Here is a 21,492-nt window from a genome sequence, read left to right on the forward strand (position 1 = left end):
TGATGATAGAGATTGCACTACAGTACTTGTATTAGGTGAATTGAAAGACTTTTTTATCATTTTTACAGTGCAAATATTTGTAATAAAAATAATATAAAATGAGCACTGTACACTTTGTATTCTGCACTGTATTACAAATCAATATATTTGGAAATGTAGAAAAAAATCCCAAAATATTTCATAAATTTCAATTGGTATTGTTTAACAGTGCAATTAATCACGATTAATTTTTTTAATCGCAATTATTTTTTTTGAGTTAATCATGTGACAGCCCTAGTTCTGATGCTTTTCTGAAGTGGCTTGCCTGCCTTTTCTTTTTCTAAAGAAAAGATACTTGATGTGAATCTTTGAATTTGTTTTTATTTGAAGGGACTAGGTGGAGCAGAACATGCAATAGTGACCTTGGACCTGTGGAGGGATTAGGTCAAAAATGAAAATGAGTTTGATGCCCTCATGCTAACCATCAAACCACCATGCTGTGATGGGCTAGATCACAGAAAACCCCCTTGGGAACTGCCACCGGATGTGCCAAGACTACTTCTGCCCCTGCTTTCCTGCCAGCTCAGGACTCCAGCACCTTGTCTTGCTGAGCCAAACGCGCCCATCTGCTCCAACAAAGACCCAGGGTCTGAATTACTTGCCCCAAAGCTGCAGACTTAACTGAAACTCGCTAACAGAAGTGTGCTTGTCTTTAACACTCAGATGCCCCACTCTCAATGAGGTCTAAACCCAAATAAATTTGTTTTACTCTGTATAAAGCTTATACAGGGTAAACATAAATTGTTCACCCTTTACAACACTAACAGAGAGAAATGCACAGCTGTTTGCCCACACATACTCTGAGTTTAATAAAATCACTTTTTACTTATTTATTATTACAGAAAGTAGAATTTAAGTGGTCCCAGATAACACAGTAAGTTACCTAGCAAAATAAAATAAAGCATGCAAATCTATGTCTAATCAAAATGAAACTTGGAGGTGCTTCAGTAAGTTTTTTTTTTTTTTCTTTTCCTCAGACTGGACATGTTCCAGGCCTGGGCACAATTCTTTCCCCAATACAGCTCTTGTTCTAGCTCTGTTGGTAGCTAGGGGATTCTTCATGATGGCTCCTCCCCTTTGTTCTCTTTCACCCATTTATATATCTTTTACACAAGGCGGGAATCCTTTGTCCCTCTGGGTTCTCACTCCCCACTTCTCAATGGAAAAGCACTAGGTTAAAGATGGATTCCAGTTCAGGTGACATGATCACATCACTGTAAGACCCCAAACCTTCATTCCTCCCAGCCTGACACACAGAAAGGCTTGCCTGCAAACAGAGCTATCCACAATCAATTGTCCTGGTTGATGGGAGCCATCAAGATTCCAAACAACCATTAATGGCCCACACTTTGCATAATTACAATAGGCCCTCAGTTATATTTCATTTCTAGTTTCAGATACAAGAGTGATACATTTATACAAATAGGATGAACACACTCAGTAGATTATAAGATCTGTAATAATACCTTACAAGAGACTTTTTACATGAAGCATATTCCAGTTACATCATATTAACTCGTTAGCATATTTTTATAAAATCATAGAGTGCAACGTTGCACATCCAATATAATTTAACATTCTTCTTCAAGTAGATACATCCGTGTATTCCATGTAGGTGCGCACACACCCAGTGCACTGGAGCCAGAGAACTTTACCTAGCATGGGGCAGTGTTCCACCCATGGGGCGGTGCTCATGTTTCATGGTCTTAGCATGTTAGCTCCGGTAGAACTATCATGTGTCTGTCTATCCATGCTGGGAAACAAATACTCCCAGCTGCAGTTTAGATATATCCTATTAGTCCTTGTTTTAGGTGTGGCACCTTACGTGTTTCTTACAACTATCTTAAGTGAAGGGTGCAGTCACACATCAGTTTTACTGACGTTTTAACTCAATCTGCAACTAGGTTTCACCCTGCTCACAATATTATTGATCTACCACTATGCCATATATTAAACCACCTCTCTATACTGGTGCAAAAAGAGTCATGGTACAGAGGTTATGGGGTACAAGCTCTCATGCATGAACTCCTTACCACCTGCCCCCATTTCCACTGTGAAATTGTAGCAGTTCCCTTAAAATATCACCAGAGGAGGAAGCAGGATTTGTCCCTCAGGAAACATTTACTGGAAAATAATACAAAATCACTGTTTTTGTATCTCCATAAATATAAATGGTACTTTTGTCTCTTAATGACTGTTTCCATTTTACTGCAACTTCCACCAGGGAGCTATGTGCTAAACATAATCAGTGGATGATTGCATGAGGGAGGCTGAAGTCTTTATCAGCTGTTTTAAAGCATTCTGTATTGAATCTTCTGTCCAACAGAATTAGGTTGTGCTCTTCTTAAAGAATATTCAAGCCATCAGACCATGGTGTTTAGGCCTCTGGGTAGGACTTTACTTTTTCATGTGTTTGTATATCGGGTTAGGGAATCACTTTTTTAACCATTTAATGGATTAACACAAGTTTTTATGTTCAGTCTACATACCACAGAATTCATCCACAAAAAAAGTGGTCTTTACTAATGGACAATACATAGAAACTGGATGTATGTCTGATAAGTGGTTGGTAGGACTGTCTCATAATAGTCTTATTTTGATGTTTCTGATGTAGTAACTTCTAATACCCCAGGGATGTTGTTGACCTCCTTTGTTACAGAGTTTAAGGAGGTAAGGATTTCACACATAGTTTTTAATCAATCAGTTGTTCCACGACTGTGGAATAGCCCAAAAGAATCATCCCAAAAGTATGGATAGAGAGGTTCCCTGCATTACAGAAACAAAGTTCACTGATATAAATTAATAATCATTGGAAGAAAGAGAAGCCATTCGAGAAACTGTTTGAGAGGGAATTACAATTCCACCATATACCAGCATAGTTCATTTCCCATTCCAAATTTCATGTAATGTGCATAAACATTTATAAACATATTTTGTACAGTTTTATATATAAAATGTTTTATATGGCATCTTTTCACGCTGAAAGACAACAAACCCTTTCATAAATAAAGGGCCAAGTCATCCTCATCGCTGAATGGAGATGGCCCCAAAATTCACAAAGCTAGACCAGCCTCACTGAAGTCTAGTCCACACTAGAAAAGTTTTGTTGGTATAGCTATACTGGCTAAACCCTCCTTGTGTAGCTGCAGTTACACCAGTACAAAAAAAAAAAGTCTTCTTGCCAGTATAGTTTATACTGGCATTCAAAATACATGAATGCTATGTTGTCTGGGATCTATGGTATTAGTCCCCAGCGATCAACTGGAGTAAATAAATTCAGTGCCAGCTTCTATTAATTTACAATACACAATCAATAGTATGGAATTCCAGGGGGAACTCAGGCATGAGGATTTCCCTGGAGATCTTTGGACATTAATTGTCCCAGATGGCCAAGCCCCCTAAGTATAACTCTTTCTCAAAGCCCAAGGACTCCTTCCTCCCCCCACCCAGGCAGGGGGATGGTTATGAGTGAGATATGAGAGAGAGATAGTACGCTGTAATGCAACTACCTCAAGTTTCAGGGCTGCACAAGGATGGACACTGCAAAACAGTAACAGTATGGCAAATTCTGCCCAAGTACAGATGTAGAGTAACAGTTTCAAAAACACTGTAGTCCCACTTTCAACAACGATTTACAAATTTAGGAGCCAAAGTCTTATTGAAAGTCAATTTTGAAAATGAAATTTAGGGTCCTAGGTTACTAAATTGCTTTTGAAAATTGCACCTGCAGTGAAAAATCAAAAACTATCTAGTATTTGCTTAAAGTCCTTAAATACTTTAGCATAGAATGGATAGAAGTGAATATATTTTCTGAAATTAGGAGGACAAATTGACTTACGTGTTTCTTTAATATACCTTTTCTTTTGAGTAACCATAAATGTTCATGAAATCCAGGTATTTTAGATCACTTGATTCAGAAACATCTGAGTTTCCCCTCCTCCTGCTTGTAGTTTAACAATCACAAGGTGCATGGCAAAACAGAGCTTCACTCAATAATTCACACTATGGCAAATCAAATGACTGTGAAACTGAATTCTGAGAAAAAAGAACGAGGCATACTTGAGGCACCTTAGAGCCTAACAAAGTTATTTGGGCATAAGCTTTCAAAACCTACTTCATCGGATGCATGCAGCGGAAAATACAGTAGGAAGATGTGTATATATATACACACAGTGAACATGAAAAAAATGGGTGTTGCCATACCAACTATAACGAGACTAATCAATTAAGATAGGCTATTTTCAGCAGAAAAAAAAACTTTTGTAGTGATAATCAGGATGGCCCATTTCCAACAGTTGACAAGAAGGTGTGAGTAACACTAGTGGAAAAATTAGCATGGGGAAATAGTTTTTACTTTGTGTAATGACCCATCCATTCCCAATCTTCATCCAAGCCTAATTTAATGGTGTCCAGTTTGCAAATTAATTCCAATTCTGCAGTTTCTCATTGGACTCTGTTTTTGAAGGTTTTTTTGTTGGAGAATTGCAACTTTTAGGTCTGTAACTGAGTGTCCAGGGAGGTTGAAGTGTTCTCCAACTGGTTTTTGAATGTTATAATTCTTGATGTCTGATTAATGTCCATTTATTATTTTGTGCAGAGATTGTCTGGTTTGGCAACACCCATTTTTTCATGTTCTCTGTGTACATATATCTTCCTACTGTATTTTCCACCGCATGAATCCCATGAAGTGGGTTTTAGCTCACGAAAGCTTATGCCCACATAAATTTGTTAGTCTCTAAGGTGCCATAAATACTCCTCATTCTTTTTGCTGATACAGACTAACACAGCTACCACTCTGAAATCTGAGTTCTGAGATTTACATAAGAGAATTGCTCAGCAAAAGCCATCAATCACTATAACAGTCAGCAGTGCAATTGTCCAGCTAATGTGCGGAGGTGTTGTAAATGATCAGAATCCCTTTCATTTGCAGATAGATGGTAACTCTTTCTTTTATTTGAGTAGTAAGCACATCAGAAGGGAAACCTAATTTTTCTTTAATCCTTCAAATGCCTTTTTCTAAGATCAGTACTTACTTTTGCTGATATTTAGCACTGCAATTCTGGCCTGAAAATATGCACTGTAGAAACATGACCGACTGTTTTTCCTGACATAGAAACAATATGTGAAATGCACTAAATGTATCTACCTACACATGTTGTTAAATGTGCTCTTACAAAAAAGAGAAGAAAAATGGTGTTGGGAAATACCAGTTTCTGTTCTAGTGTTACAGAAAATACAAAATATTTGTTTCTGGAATAACAAATGGAAGAATTCCAAAATGTTATGTTTATTAATAGTATTTCAAATCTGTTTGGAGTTCAATCATTTTTAGTCTGCCTTATAGAAATAACACACTAATCTTGAGAGCTTCTGAAATCATATCAGCTTTGTATACAACATTGACATTAAATCTGGCGAGTCAATAGGATAAAATGTCAATGCAAACTGAAATGACTGCTACACAGTATGGTGACTCGCTCAAACATCAGACAGTGCACTAGGTTAGCAATTTTGCAGAATAATGTGTATTTCGTAGCCTTAATCAGTAGTATCAGAAATGTTCACTGCAGGAGAAAGTCATCCCAGTATGGAGGCCTACTAAAGGTCCTATGCATTTTTTAAAAATCTTTCATCTAACGTGATTAAAGAGATGCATAGTCTTTTATGGGCCCTCTGTCCTGGGATAAATTTCACCCTGCTAGTAAAAGATGCACAGTTTAAAAATCATCTATATATTTTGCTTTTAAAAAAAAAATAAGAAAAAGCTGTTCCGCTGAACTACTCATTTTTCTGCAATTAGGGGCATTTTCTTTGTAAAGTAATTAAGGCCTTGGATATTAAATTTGGCCTGTATCATTAGCCATCATTGGTGAAGACTTCACTGAACAGCTCAGGAAGGAAATTCCAAGCTCGTATTTGTTCTCTTGATCCTGGGCTGGACCTTCATTTAACTCAGAGCAGAATATAGGAATAATCCACATGTTTGACTGTGGCGGGATTTTGGGGAGAGGCAGGGGATATGGGATTGCTAGCAAGAATGAGCAGGGGAAACATGCTGAGTTTTGTAATACTAATATGCACTAGTTTGGAGGTTCTTTCCATAGTACAACACATTTTGGCCCAGTATGTCACTTCACAGATTCCTGTGCACATTGCATTAAGGCTCCTAATCAACAAAGCAGTTAAATCAATTCTTACCTTTTTAAGTACATGCTTAAATTAAACATGTTTAAGCAAGTGCTTAAAGTAAAGCACATACATAAGTGCTTTGCTGAATTAGAGCCAAATTCTACCATATATTGCACTCATGAAATTGAATTTTTACCTTTTGACTTGTTTGGAAAATTCAGTGGAATCCATTGATATATAATGGGGTTTGTTGTTGGGTTGTTTTGTTTTTTGTTTTAAATACCGGTAATAAAATTCCTTTCTTTAAAATTCTAGTATTATCTGCTCTGATCATTCTTTGACTTGTATATAGACTCCAGATACAAATTTCTCATTAATAGACTCATCACTGTATCCATGAGCTAACAAGGACAGCAAAAATAAACACTTTTTTTTACTCAAGTTAAATGATCTCTCCAGGTTGTTAAGCATCTTTATGTCTTCAATAAATTGGATGTTTTCAGTTCTTAAGCATGTTGTTTTTCAACCTAATTAAAGGCACTAAGAACTGATGTTTACCAGACTTTATGAAAGCAGGAACATTTTATTGGCTAATGTACTGGTACATTCAGTGAAACTTTGAAGCCAGTGGGTGTGATAACTACATTTCATGTAGGATAAATGTAAAAAGCAATTAAGCTACTTTATGGAATAAGATAGCTGAAACAGTAGAAGTCACCACCCAAAAGGAAGGTCATGTGCAAGTCCACTAAGGAAAGGGTTTCACTGGGGCTGGATACAAACAAAGGAGATGGGTACTATTTGATGGAGCTGTGTGTGAGAGAGACAGAAACAGCAGAAACCCCACAGAAGTGGACAGAAAGCTGTAGGAAGTCCCATCAGTTTCTCTCCACTAATGGAAACAATCTATAAGGTTCTGAATATTGGCTAAGGTTCAGGTCAAAAGGGATAACAGTATGTTAGGCAGAAAGGAGGATGAGACTGAGATGTCTAGTTAATCACAGAGATTTATTATTTAACATTTACCTAAGACTTTTGGGCTAAACTGTGTCGTTTAGGCACAGATGTGAGTATGGGGCATCGTTGGGGAGTAACAGAAGCATTGCCCCATCTCAGCTCTAGCTTCTTCCTATCCCTTTGGGAACACACACTCAAGTTGCATTTAGTTTGTGTATCTAACCTTTGACATTTTTTTTCTTTTACATAACACTCTTTCCCATGTTTATCACATGGAGCTTAAACAATCAGCATAGCATGGACACAAAGAAATAGGGTTTTTTTTCTATTTTTTAAAAAAGTGTCCCATATCCATCTCCACTCCCCTCAGTAAGAGTCCATACTACTGTCTAGCATTAATGACCTTCCCCAATGGATTTGGATTTCAAAACAAAACAAAACTGCAGGCATAGGCAATGTATATGCAAGGACATAAGACCTCCACACAGATTTTCAACAAATGTTGCTATCTTCTCCAGAATCTAAGCTTCCACTCGAAAATGGACCAGATCCTCAGCTGTAACTCAAAATAGTTGTATTGATGTCAACAGAGATGTGCCAATTTACACAAGTTGAGGAAATGGTGCATGGTAGTGAAAATGGCCATGTCACTGTAAACCAATTCATTATTGTCTTTTTCAGTCTGCTGATGGACAGAATAAAACAGTAATACATAGTCATATTTTACCCTGTGAAATGGCCCATCTTGATTATCACTAAAGTTTTTTTCTCCTGCTGATAATAGCCCATCTTAATTAGTCTTGTTGTAATTATGGCAATACCCATTTTTATGTTCTGTGTATATATATCTTCCTACTGTATTTTCCACTGCATGCATCGAATGAAGTGGGTTTAAGCCCACGAAAGCTTATGCCCAAATAAATTTGTTAGTATCTAAGGTACCACCAGTTCTTTTTGCTGATACAGACTAACACAGCTGCCACTCTGAAAATTGTTATAAATGGAACAGTTCCATGCACAGAATAAAGATGGAATGTGTTTCTCAGAAGAACCCCATTTATCTCAATTTAATTTTGAAGCCTATTTCTGGTGAGCTGTGCCAGCATTACTAAAGGAAAATAACAAGTTTTAAATATGAAAATAGCAGAACTATATATTGAATACTTTTTCTATCAGTTACAAGACTGACCGAGATTCTGACTAACCAAAAACAGTGATGTTTACACTGTCTTTACTTGCAAAGCAAGAAACTGAGTGGCTTGTAGGGATTTATGGATTTTAAGTAAGCAAATATCTATGATTTAACTATGATTTAATACCTATTAAAATACAGAAAGCTAGAGAACACTAGAAAACAAAAATAAATATCCCAAAAGAAATTCCAGAAATAGCAGTCTGTTGGGTTCATACCAGTGCTCACCGTGCCCTCCAGCATCCCAGAGAGAAGGGCATAAAAGGGGGGCAGTCTCCAGTTCCTTCACTCTAGTTCTTTTGCTAAGAGAAAATGTCTATTGCTAAGGACTTGGCAGTCACAGGAAAGGAGGGCAGGTTGTGGAATACATGTTCATACACATCTGAAGAATCACAGTTACTGTAGGAAAACTGCTGTTCTTTGAGTGATTGTCCACATGTATTCTGCTTCTGGTGACTCACTCACAAGCAGATTTGTATTCTGGAGGTGGTGCTCAGAGTCTATGGGGATTATGACAGCAGGACAGCTCTGCCAAACTGGTTTCTGGATCTGGAGACTTCCAGCAAGGAGGTAGATGCTCAGTCTACTGCAATGATGACAGATCTTCCAAAGTGGGCATGGGATTTAGAGCCTTCAAGCAAGCAGTAGTGCTGGGAGAAGCTGTCAACTGAACTTCAGGTAGTTGCTCTACAAATCAGTGAGATTGGGATACCTCACAGGGAATCAGTAGAGACTGCCTGAGCTCTGGTGGAATGGGTCTTAATCTGTACATGTGTGTCTGTCTCAGTGGCCCACCATGAAGCACATTTTAACACAGTTTGAGATTCATTTTGACATCCTTTGGGTGAACATAGGTTGACCTTTCTTTATGTCAGCAAATGTAAGGAACAGTCTAGGAGAGTTCTTAAATGGCTTTGTTCTGTGTATATAGGAAGAAACAGACCTGACAACATCCAAAGGGTAGAGTTTAGCCTCTCTCCAGTTGGCATGAAACTTGGGGAAGATGAGAGGTATGTGGATCATCTAGTTAAGATGAAAGTCAGACACCATTTTAAGTAAAAACCTTGAGTAAGGTCTTAGTCACTGTGCCATTTTGGAATACTGTAGAAGGTGGTCCTGCCATGAAGGCCAGAATTTCTCCCATACTACTGGCTGAGGTTTTGTTCTCAGATTCACAAGATCAGTGTACCAAAAATGTCAGGGTCATGCTGAGCTATCATTTTCATTAGAGCTGTGTCTGGCTTGACCTTCAGGGGAATTTGGAGGGTGGGCCTACATGAGCCCTATAGAGCCTGGGATCAGACAGGCATCTGATAGGGAAGTGAAGGAAGTTCTGGATGACTCTGTGGCAGAGGAATGGTATTTTCTTAATGCTGAATTGGCTCTGGAGCCTGGAGAGGACTGGCATGTTACTGGGACACTGTGGGAGGTGGTCTGGTCTGATGAACAGTCTTCTCACTTTCCAGTGTCAACAAATCACATTCAGAGCTCTCCAAAAGGAAGAACTTAAGTTGCAACTCTCTGGATTTTTGGCTTCTTTATGAAAAGGAATGGCATATGAAGTATTTTCATGGTGTATGTGTTTTTCCCAGACACAAGACAAGTATTTTAGAATTCAGGTACTCCATAATAGTTGATATACATGAATACTGGCTTTAGTATGTAAGATGGAACTTGAACTCATGTCCTTTGAAAAGACGGTGGTGTGAATGGTAAATAGTTTGAGAACCACTAACCTAATTAATACATCATGATTGACACTCACACAAAATTCATTTTAGGCCTGGTGAGTTACAAATCTGAATATTAAAGGGCTTTATATTGACTCCTGCTTTCTGAATTTGGGTGAACAGGGTGCACAAGAATGTCAGGAAAGAGGGATTTAAGCAAAAATGAATATTGTACCCAGAAGAATAGAACTATGGTCTGTCAAAAACAAATAGCACACTAATAAAACAGATGACATTCACAAATAAGTATTCAATATTAGTGTAGCATCAATTTTGTGACTACTCAATAATAGCTAGTAACAGCTAACCAGTAAACAGCAATCCTAGAGACCACGTTATGTAATCTCCCTTCATTAAATATTGCCAGAAATTAAGTGCTGAAAGTATTTGTAATATTCCCAAAATGTCCCCAGAATGAGAGTCTCTATTCAAAACCATATATCAATCATTCATATAAGTGATAAAGTGATAGTAATAACAGTACAGAATTGGTGTAGATTTTTGCAAAAGAAGTGTGATCCACATTTTATCAGATTTAATAATGTAGTGAACAAGATTCTTTATCTTAACACTTTCATGTATTAATTTAGTACCCAATACTGATAAATAATTTAAAGTAACAATTTGCTTTGCACTAATCCCTGGGTATGAGTTTACAGTAAAAGTGCTGTCTGTTTAAAAATAACCAACAATCATAGAAAATATTAACAGCAATTCTAGACTGATACAAAGTAGCAATATTTACATTGTTCTTTTTATTATTCATACTTCAAACAGGAAATTCTACAGCTCAACGGACGCTTGCAGTTTGTTCAGTTGCCAATGAAGGTCTCATGCACTACATCTTTTTGGGGGCCGGATCCGATTATCTGGAAGTCAATTTGGATTCACCATTGACTAACATGCAAGCAAGACTGAACACTTGACTATCAATACTTTGTATCAGAATAGAAAAATAATCTTTCAGTGTTTTCATGTAATTTTTTTAAATGGCCTTCCTACTACAAGTCCCTGCATGATAGCATACTGTACAGGTATATTCACAGCTATGATTTACTACTGCAGTAAAAATGTTGTTGAATGAAAAATGACTTGCCCATAGATAGATGTCCTTTGGAAGTATTAATTTAGCATGCTATAATGAAGAGCTTGCTGATGATGATGCATAGTAGTTTAAATAATAGCATTTTTTAAAAAGACAGTGTTTTATTACTTTAATTTAGGGGGGGAGCATTTTCCAGTATTTGATTTACTTGACCCACCCACACACACACACACACAACCTTTTTCATTGTTTAGAATTAAACCTGCATGTTGTCCTTGAAACAATACAAATGAGAGTACTGTATTGGTTCTCAGATCTCTGTCTACCATCCTGATGGAAGAAAAAAAAGTGCACCTACAAACCCATGTAAATTGGATGGCAAAATATGTAGAATTATCACCAGCAAACACTGCTGCTACCTTAAGTATTCTCAACTATTTCCATAATATGACACCATGTTCCCACAGAGGAAACATAGTTTGGGGCCTTCTTATCTAGCAAAAAAATAAAGGTGGTGTGGGGGAGATGATTACAACTTTCCTACAAGTCCTGACCCTAAGGTTGAGAATCCATGGACTTCATGAAATCCATGTATTAACATAGAGCAATGGTCTGTTGTATTACCATAGTTGCATGGATAAACCAAACAACAACTGGCCTACTGTGGGTGCCTGAGCCCCATGTAGCTCTGTAATGAATGTATATGATCAGTATAGCTTCTCACAGAGAAAGTTTTAATGTCTGAAGCTTCAAATGCAGAATGTGACTGTTTCTGTGACTTAGATGAGATTTTTTCTTTTTTAATTTAAATACCTTATGGAAAAAATTGATAGTCACATTGAGTTTAGTCTTGTAACTTTCTCATACACTTAAAGAAGTCAAATACATAGTGCACTGATATACAGAAATGTGTAATTGCCTCTCACTTGGCACAGTGTGCAATAATTCCTATCTGTTGTACACCAGGAGGAATCCAGAGGCACAATACAATTGCAGTGCACAATAAATGTCAGTGTTGTTTCTCTCTTTAGGCCACTAAAAGTTACTGCTCTGCAACTTGTGTTTTCATCTTCAGTGGAGAGCTGCAATATAGCAGCAGCAATGTCTACTAGCAAGGGCTTGGGCATTCATAAATCAGTGCAGCTCTGACTGCTAGAGAAGCAAAACGGGAGACCGATCACACTGCCAATTTTCCTGGTGTGAGGGTCAGCACTTCAACCCGTCAAGTCAGCCTCCTTCACTGTTTGGAAGATACAAAGCAGCTTGACTGTCCCCTGAAGGAATCAAGGTAGTTTCTCTCCTTTTTGGATGAGTGTCTCTCTTTCTCTCTCTCTCTCTCTCTCTCTCTATATATACACACACAGGCACTCACGTATTGGTTCTGTGTGTGTGTGTGAATGTTTTCTTGTTATACATGGGCTAAAACTCTCTGTGCTATTTGCTATTTACATAACTTGGTAAATAGTAACAGGTCCAGCGTTTCTAGGAATTTCCCTGTAGAAAATGGAAGAAGAGGGAATGGTCGTTAGCAGATCTCTGCTTCCCACCTCCACCCCTCTTTTGTCTCCCTCCGCCGTGTTTGCAGAGCAGAGCTGAGCCCCAGTCTCACCTGTCGTCGTTCTGCCATCCTTGGTCTCCCAGCAGCAAATCCCGAAACCTGTACCTGGGAGGAAGAGGAGGCACCTCACTCTCCAGATCCACCATCCTACCCTGGGAGCCAAAGCCTCTCCTCCGTGGCTCAGACAGTAACAATCCGACAAGGAAGCAGGAAACTGAACGGGTTGCCCCAAGCCAGTGCCGGCGTTAAACACACAAAGGCAGAGAGCAGCCTCGAGTCCTGTGCTGGGAAGGGGACGCTCCACAGCATCTGACCCCGTCCCAGCCTCTCTTGCAGAGAGGACAACCGGGGTCGAAAGTTGTTTTCTTGCAGTCGCCGCTGTTCGCAGCCTTTCCCTAGGAAGCAGGTGCGGCGGACAGGCAGGGACCAGGGCTGCATTAGATGCACACACAGCTCGCAGGCTCTGGGTTGACAACAAAGAGATGCCTGCCATACGCAGCCATGCAAATGATATTTGGAGCTGCCGCTGACGGGCCAGCCAATGCGATTAACTCTCATTAGCATAGCCCGGAGAAGGTGAGGGGACTCTCTCATCGCCAACCAATGGGATTAAATATATTAGCATAATGTGGCTATGATTTTCTCAATCCCAGACACAGGGCTGGAGTAGCAGCAGAGCCGTGTGAGTGCAGGTATAGCCTCAGGGATGCCCAAAGAGAGGCACTGCTCCAGCTATGGATATACAGGACATGTGTAACCGTGCCCATCCTTATCCCAGGCATACCCTAGGGTACCAGGGGAACTCTACACCCAGGCTGGCACAGGGGAGGGGCAGAAGCTGGTTGTGGCCAAGCTGGAAGATAGAGAGGAAGCACCTGGAGGGACCTGTGTCCTGCAATGCAAACTTCCTTAAGGGACTAATTAAATTGAACTGTGAGGTTTCCTAAATTTCCACCCACAATTCCCAGAAGGGACAGACATTTTCTTCCACAATACCAGAAAAAGCCTTAGGACAGCAGTACAGTTCCTGGGGGATCTAGGAACCATGGAGTGCACTTCAAAATCTTTCTCTCCCACTAATAAGTCTAGTGTCAGTGTGGATGCGAAGTGCTTAGATACTGCATGGGACTGAATTGTTCCTTTGCAATGTGGTTGCACACTCCCAAGTCAAACATGTGACTCAATCCTGGTAAATCTGTAGTGAAGACATATTCATAGGGGGTCACTGCACAGATTGGTCCTTGAAGGGAGGAGGCACAAACTGCCTCCCCTTAATTCTGCATGCCTCACTCTGTCCCACAGTGTTCTTGTGGCACTGAGCACTAGGAGAGGCAAGATATCCAAGGGAAGTGTACATTGTCTATTTTAACAGAACCAGTTTGGCTTTTGTTTTTTTAAAGGGGCACCACCAACTTGAACATCATATATCCAGCTGACAGTGCTTAACTGGTTGTTTTTAAAAACTACATCTAAGATTACTGTAAAAGCATATGAGCAAAGAAAAAAAATCTCCGTTTTGTCATTGTGTTTACTTTGCATCTTGTATTCCCAATATGTGTGCAGTCATTTCTTGGATTTTGCTGGTGGTGGGTGCCTCTCTCCAGACTCTGCAACAGTGTATTTAATACTAACAGTAGCAGCAGCAAAGAGAGAGGCAGGAGCTGGGAGAAGCCACAGGAAAGATAGCTGAACATCTAATGCCATATGTAATATTAGTCCCCCACATTTGATTCCCTTCAAAATCTATTTTATTCTGCTAAATGCAGCCCTTTTTGTCACTTCAGCAGCAAAAAATGAAGCATTAAGATAATCATCTCATTTTCCTTTCTTTCTTGCAACATTCAGGATCTTTATTTATCATTACATTTTAATAGTTTTTAAATAATGAGTCTTATTCATTTCAGTTTTACACTTGCATAACTGCACTGAAATAATGCCACTGCAAGTGTTATGAAATCATGAGATGAAAAGAAATAATAATCTGAAGGAACTTATTTGGCATCTGAGTATTAGTATTTAGAATTCATTCAAATTCAGGTTTCCAAGTCTATCTCTATAACCGTTGGGATTAGAAACATGCCTCCTCTCCCCAGGAGACATTAGCTGACATTCTCACCTAATCATATGCCTTTAGGTGCTGGGTCTTTAAGAAAAACAACAAATATTGTAAGATTTATGATGAAATCATGAGAGTTAGCAACACTACTTTAAAATGAAATAACCCAGATGAATCAGGCTCAGGGGGCCTGGCTTTGTCACTTTTCCTCCTTTTTCAAACTGATGAACTCTTTCAGCCCTTTCTGTATTATATGAGGAGCTGAAGACCCAATTTGTGTGTGTCAGGGAGCAACTTCTAAAGAAAACGATAGACGATACAAAGCTGGAAGGGGTTGCAACTGCTTTGGAGGATAAGATTAAAATTCAAAATGATCTGGACAAACTGGAGAAATGGTCTGAGATAAATAGGAAGAAATTCAGTAAGGAAAAAAGCAAAGTACTCCACTTAGAAGGAACAGTCAGTTGCACACATACAAAATGGGAAATGACTGCCTAGAAGAGTACTGCTAAAGGGATCTGGGGGTCATAGTGGATCGCAAACCAAATATGAGTCAACAGTGTGATACTGTTGCAAAATAAGCAAACATCATTCTGGGATGTATAAGCAGCAGTATTGTACGCAAAACACGAGAAGTAATTCTTCCACTCTACTCTGCACTGATTAGGCCTCAACTGGATTATTGTGTCCAGTTCTGGGCAGCACATAACAGGAAAGATGTGGACAAAGTCCAGAGAAGAGCAACAAATATGATTAGAAAACATGACTGTCTGAGGGAAGATTGAAAAAAATGGGTTGGTTTAGTCTGCAGAAGAGAAAACTGAGAGGGGACATGATAACAGTTTTCAAGTACATAAGAAGTTGTTATAAGGAGGCTGGAGGAAAAAAATACTGCTAATACATCCCAGAATAATGTTTGCTTTTTTTGCAACAGTATTACACTGTTGACTCATGTTTAGCTTGTGATCCACTATCACCCCAGATCCCTTTCTGCAGTACTCCTACATAGTTAGTCATTTCCCACTTTGTATGTGTACAACTGATTGTTCCTTCCTAAGTGGAGTACTTTGTATTTGTCCTTATTGAATTTCATCCTACTTACTTCAGACCCTTTCTCCAGTTTGTCCAGATCATTTTGAATTTTAATCCTATCATCTAAAGCAGTTGCAATCCCTCCCAGCTTGGTAATGTCAGCAAACTTTATAAGTGTCTCTCTATGCCATTATCTAAAACATTGATGAAGATATTGAACAGAACTGGGCCCAGAACCAATCCCTGCATGACCCCACTCATTATGCCCTTCCAGCATGACTGTGAATCACTGATAAATACTCTCTGGAATGGTTATGGACCCACCTTCTATGATTCTATGATGATCTAGCTCCATCTAGATTATCATAGAATCATAGAATATCAGGGTTTGAAGGGACCTCAGGAGGTCACCTAGTCCGACCCCCTGCTCAAAGCAGGACCAATCCCCAAATAAATCATCCCCAGCCAAGGCTTTGTCAAACCTGACCTTAAAAACCTCTAAGGAAGGAGATTCCACCACCTCCCTAGGTAACCCATTCCAGTGCTTCACCACCTTCTTAGTGAAAACTTTTTCCTAACATCCAACCTAAACCTCCTCCACAGCAACTTGAGACCATTACTCCTTGTTCTGTCATCTGATAACACTGAGAACAGTCTAGATCCATCCTCTTTGGAATCCCCTTTCAGATAGTTGAAAGCAGCTGTAAAATCCCCCCTCGTTCTTCTCTTCTGCAGACTAAATAATCCACATCCTTCTTGTAGAGTGGGGCCCAAAACTGGACACAGTACTCCAGATGAAGCCTTACCAATGCCAAATAGAGGGGAATGATCACATCCCTCAGTCTGCTAGCAATGCTCCTACTTATACAGCCAAAAATGCTGTTAGCCCTCTTGGCAACAAGGGCACACTGTTGACTCATATCCAGCTTTTCATCCACTGTAACCCGTAGGTCCTGTTCTGCAGAACTGCTGACTAGCCACTTGGTCTCTAGTCTGTAGCAATGCATGAGATTCTTCCACCTAAGTGCAGGATTCTACACTTGTCCTTGTTGAACATCATCAGATTTCTTTTGGCTCAATCCTCTAATTTGTCTAGGTCCCTTTGTATCCTATCCCTACCCTCCAGCACATCTACTACTCCTCCTAGTTTCGTGTCACCTGCAAACTTGCTGAGGGTGCTAATCATGCCATCCTCCAGATCATTAATGAAGATATTGAACACAACTGGCCCCAGGATACTGGCTGCCAGCTAGACATGGAGCCATGAATCACTTCCCGTTGAGCCCAACGATCTAGCCAGCTTTATATCTACCTTACAGTCCATTCATCCAGCCCATACTTCTTTAACTTGCTGGCAAGAATACTGTGGGAGACAGTATCTAAAGCTTTGCTAAAGTCAAGGAATAACATGTCTACTGCTTTCCCCTCATCCACAGAGCCAGTTATCTCCTCATAGAAGGCAATTAGTTTAGTCAGGCATGACTTGCCCTTGGCGAATCTATGCTGACTGTTCCTGATCACTTTCCTCTCCTCAAAGTACTTTAAAATTGATTCCTTGAGGACCTGCTCCATGATTTTTTTCAGGGACTGAAGTGAGGCTGACTGGCCTGTAGTTCCCCAGATCCTCCTCTTTACTTTTTTAAAGATGGGTACTACATTAGCCTTTTTCCAGTCATCCAGGACCTCCCTTCATCACCATGAGTTTTCAAAGATAATGGCCAATGGCTCTGCAATCACATCCACCAACTCCTTTAGCACCTTCGGATGCAGTGCATCCGTCCCCATGGACTTGTGCTCATCCAGCTTTTCTAAATAGTCCTGAACCACTTCTTTCTCCACAGAAGGCTGGTCACCTCCTCCCTGTGCTGTGCTGCCCAGTGCAGTAGTCTGGGAGATGACCTTGTTCATGAAGACAGAGGCAAAAAAAGCATTAAGTACATTAGCTTTTTCCACATCCTCTGTCACTAGATTGCCTTCCCCATTCAGTGGGGGGGGGCACACTTTCCCTGACCATCTTCTTGTTGCTAACATACCTGTAGAAACCCTTTTTGTTACTCTTAACATCCCTTGCTAGTTGCAACTCCAGTTGTGATTTGGCCTTCCTGATTTCACTCCTGCATGCCTGAGCAATATTTTTATACTCCTCCCTGGTTATTTGTCCAAGCTTCCACTTTTTGTATGCTTCTTTTTTGTGTTTAAGATCAGCAAGGATTTCACCGTTAAGCCAAGCTGGTTGCCTGCCATATTTACTATTTTTATTACACATGGAGATGGTTTGTTCCTGCAACGTCAATAAGGATTCTTTAAAATACAGCCAGCTCTCCTGGGCTCCTTCTCCCCTTATGTTATTCTCCCAGGGGATCCTGCCCATCAGTTCCCTGAGGGACTCAAAGTCTGCTTTTCTGAAGTCCAGGGTCCATATTCTGCTGCTCTCCTTTCTTCCTTTTGTCAGGATCTGGAACTCAACTGTCTCATGGTCACTGCCTTGCAGGTTCCCATCCACTTTTGCTTCCCCTACTAAATCTTTCCCCAGTTGGTTCCTCCAGCACTTGCACCAGGAAATTGTCCCCTACACTTTCCAAAAACTTCCTGGATTGTCTGTGTACTGCTGTATTGCTCTCCTAGCAGATATTGGGGTGGTTGAAGTCCCCCATGAGAACCAGGGCCTGTGATCTAGTAACTTCTGCTAGTCTCCTGAAGAAAGCCTCATCTACCCCATCCTCCTGGTCTGGTGGTCTATAGCAGACTCCTACTATGACATCACCCTTGTTGGTCACACTTCTAAACTTAATCCAGAGACTCTCAGGTTTTTCTGCAATTTCATACTGAAGCTCTGAGCAGTCATACTGCTCTCTTACATACAATGCAACTCCCCTACCTTCTCTGCCCTGCCTGCCCTTCCTGAGCAGTTTATAGCCATCCTTGACAGTACTCCAGTCATGTGAGTTATCCCACCAAGTCTCTGTTATTCTAATCACACCAGAGTTCCTTGACTGTGCCAGGACTTCTAGTTCTCCCTGCTTGTTTCCCAGACTTCTTGCATTTGTGTATAGGCACTTAAACTAACTCACTGATTGTCCTGCTTTCTCAGTGTGAGGTAGGAGTCCTCCCCTCTTGAGATCTCCTGCTTGTGCTTGCTCCTTGTATTCCACTTCCCCACTTACTTCAGGGCTTTGGTCTCCTTTCCCCAGTGAACCTAGTTTAAAGCCCTCCTCACCAGGTTAGCCAGCCTGCTTGTGAAGATGCCTTCCTTCTCTTCGTTAGGTGGAGCCCGTCTCTACCTAGCACTCCTCCTTCTTGGAACACCATCTCAGGGTCAAAGAATCCAAAGCCTTCCCTCTGACACCACCTGCTTAGCCATTCTTTGACTTATACAATTCGACGATCTCTACCTGAGCCTTTTCCTTCCACAGGGAGGATGGACGAGAACACCACTTGCACCTAAAACTCCTTTATCTTTCTCAGAGCTATGTAGTCTGAAGTGATCTGCTCAAGGTCATGGAGAAGCAGGAAGGGGTAGTGATCTGAGGGCTTGATGATTCTCAGCAGTCTCTATGTCACATTGTGAATCCTAGCTCCTGGCAAGCAGCAGACTTCTCAGCTTTCCTGGTCAGGACAGCAGATAGATGACTCAGTCCCCCTTAGGAAGGAGTCCCTGACCTCAATCACCTGCCTCCTTCTCTTGGGAGTGGCGGTCATAGAACCCCCATCCTTAGGACAGTGCATCTCATGCCTTCCAATCAGTGGAGTCTCCTACTGCTCCCTTTCCTCAGATGTATCATCTAGTCCACTCTCCGCATTAGTACCTGTGGAGAGAACATGAAAATGGTTGCTCACCTGCATATGCGTTACTGGTACATGGATGCTCCTCTTTCTTCTTCTGGAGGTCACATGCTGCCAATTTTCTTCACTGTCCTTCTGTCCCCGCTGTGCAGCCTGCTCTGATTCTTCAGAATGTTGTGCCCGTAGAAGCATATCCTGATGTCTGTCCAGAAAAATCTTCATTTTCCCTTATGCAATGCAGGGTTGATACTTGTTTCTCCAGTCCTTGAACCTTCTCTTCAAGTATGGAGACTAGCTTGCACTTTGTATTTGCAGATTGTATTTCCCTAGTTTGTTAATATACTATTTAAAAGGTATTCAATCAAAAAATGTTTTTTTTAGATTAGTTCATTTAAAAAAAACCTAACAGTACCCCTTTACATAATTCATTCTGAGCAAATTTTTCAAAAGCATCTAAATTGTACTGAAAGTCAATAGGACTTGGGCACATTTGAAAATTGTACTTAAACTCCTCTTTCAAAAGAGCCTGAACGATAAAAGAATCTGAGAGTAACATTTTGAAAAGTGATGTTATCATTTAAGAGTCATATCCTATTGACTTTCACCAAGACTTAAGCTTCTAAATTCTCAAAGTGTCTTGTCAAAATAGGACATAGGCTCTTAAATCACTTAGCTGTCTTTATTTTTTCCCTTTAACTAGAGAATCTCAAAGCACTTTAAGAAACAAAGACATTCTTAGAGCATCACTTTGAGATAGGCATTATTATACACAATTTACTGATGGGTAAATGGAGAAGTTACAGTAAATTATTATTTATATTACCTTGTGGCCTAATTACATGCCAAAGATCACACTGCAATTTGGTGGCAAAACCAAGGATGGAACCCACAACTTCTGATTCTTAGCGGTATGAGAAAACAACTAAACTATGCTTCCTCCCTGCAGAGACTGATATTGGACACTTAATACAAGTTATCAAGAGAGAAAAGAGATTGGAGCATAAATATAACAAAACATATCAGAGAAAGGTTAATATTATTATCCAAGTTAGAATAATTATATGTCTGTATGACATCTTAATATTTCATTTCCATTTTATATTAGAGTAGAACCTCACTAATTTATACTGGGTGACCTATTGTGAATTATTGAATTTTGCAAACTAGTACATAAGTGAACACACACAATAAATGCATGGATAATGTATCAGATGTGTACTTTGCACATCTGCACATTTGACAAGTATGGTTGTTTTAAATGTTTATAAAATACTATTTAATATATTAGGAAATATGATGCATATATTTTAAAATAAATGAAGTCTAAATATGAGACCTTGCTATAGAAGTCTATTCAATCTTGAAGTGGAGAGAATCACTGGTTTTGTATTTTTTCTGAAGGAGGTGGGGGTAGGGGGCAAGATAAAAAGCTATGGGGTGTATTGATATAGTTTGAATTGCTGAGATTTTACTGCCAGCAGTTTACAAAGCTTTAATTTGTTTGGTTTATTATTCTTGTAGTTTAACTATTTTTTCATTCTATTCAAATTGCTCTTAAGGATAAAGTGGGTTAGATTCAGACAGTAAAAAGAATATAAGGGAGAACAGTGGGGAGAGGGAAGAGAATTCCCACATTGTCATGGGGAAAAAATAAGTTGAAGATTAATGAAAGGAAAATACTAACCTATAACTTTACTGAGTATAAAATATTTTGCAGTGTTGTAGTCGTGTTGGCTCCAGGATATTAGAGATACAAGGTGAATGAAGTAATTTATATTTTTAATACACCACTTCCTTTTGATGAAAAAGCTCTTCTTCTGACCTGAAGAAGAACTCTGTGTAAGCTTGCAAGCTTGTCTCTTTCACCAACATAAGGTGATCCAATAAAATATATTACTTCATCCATCTTTTCTCTCTGAGTATAAAATTATCATTAAAGGTCTGTGTACTGAAGCTTGGTATGTTATGTTT

General features: G+C 39.7%; 1 protein-coding gene across 8 annotated transcripts in view; it reads right to left on the reverse strand.

Annotated features, from left to right (window-relative positions):
• The window catches only part of KCNT2 (potassium sodium-activated channel subfamily T member 2), a 283,250-nt gene extending 270,119 nt beyond the window's left edge, over positions 1 to 13,131 (reverse strand). For all 8 annotated transcript variants that reach the window (XM_030573508.1, XM_030573507.1, XM_030573506.1 and 5 more), the window contains exon 1: positions 12,702 to 13,131. In XM_030573508.1, coding sequence (XP_030429368.1) covers positions 12,702 to 12,796 — 95 coding nt within the window. In that variant the 5' untranslated portion in view covers positions 12,797 to 13,131. The remainder of the gene's footprint in view (positions 1 to 12,701) is intronic.
• Positions 13,132 to 21,492: the final 8,361 nt, after the last annotated feature.

The sequence above is a fragment of the Gopherus evgoodei genome, chromosome 8, assembly GCF_007399415.2.
Source record: "Gopherus evgoodei ecotype Sinaloan lineage chromosome 8, rGopEvg1_v1.p, whole genome shotgun sequence".
NCBI lineage: Eukaryota > Metazoa > Chordata > Testudines > Testudinidae > Gopherus > Gopherus evgoodei.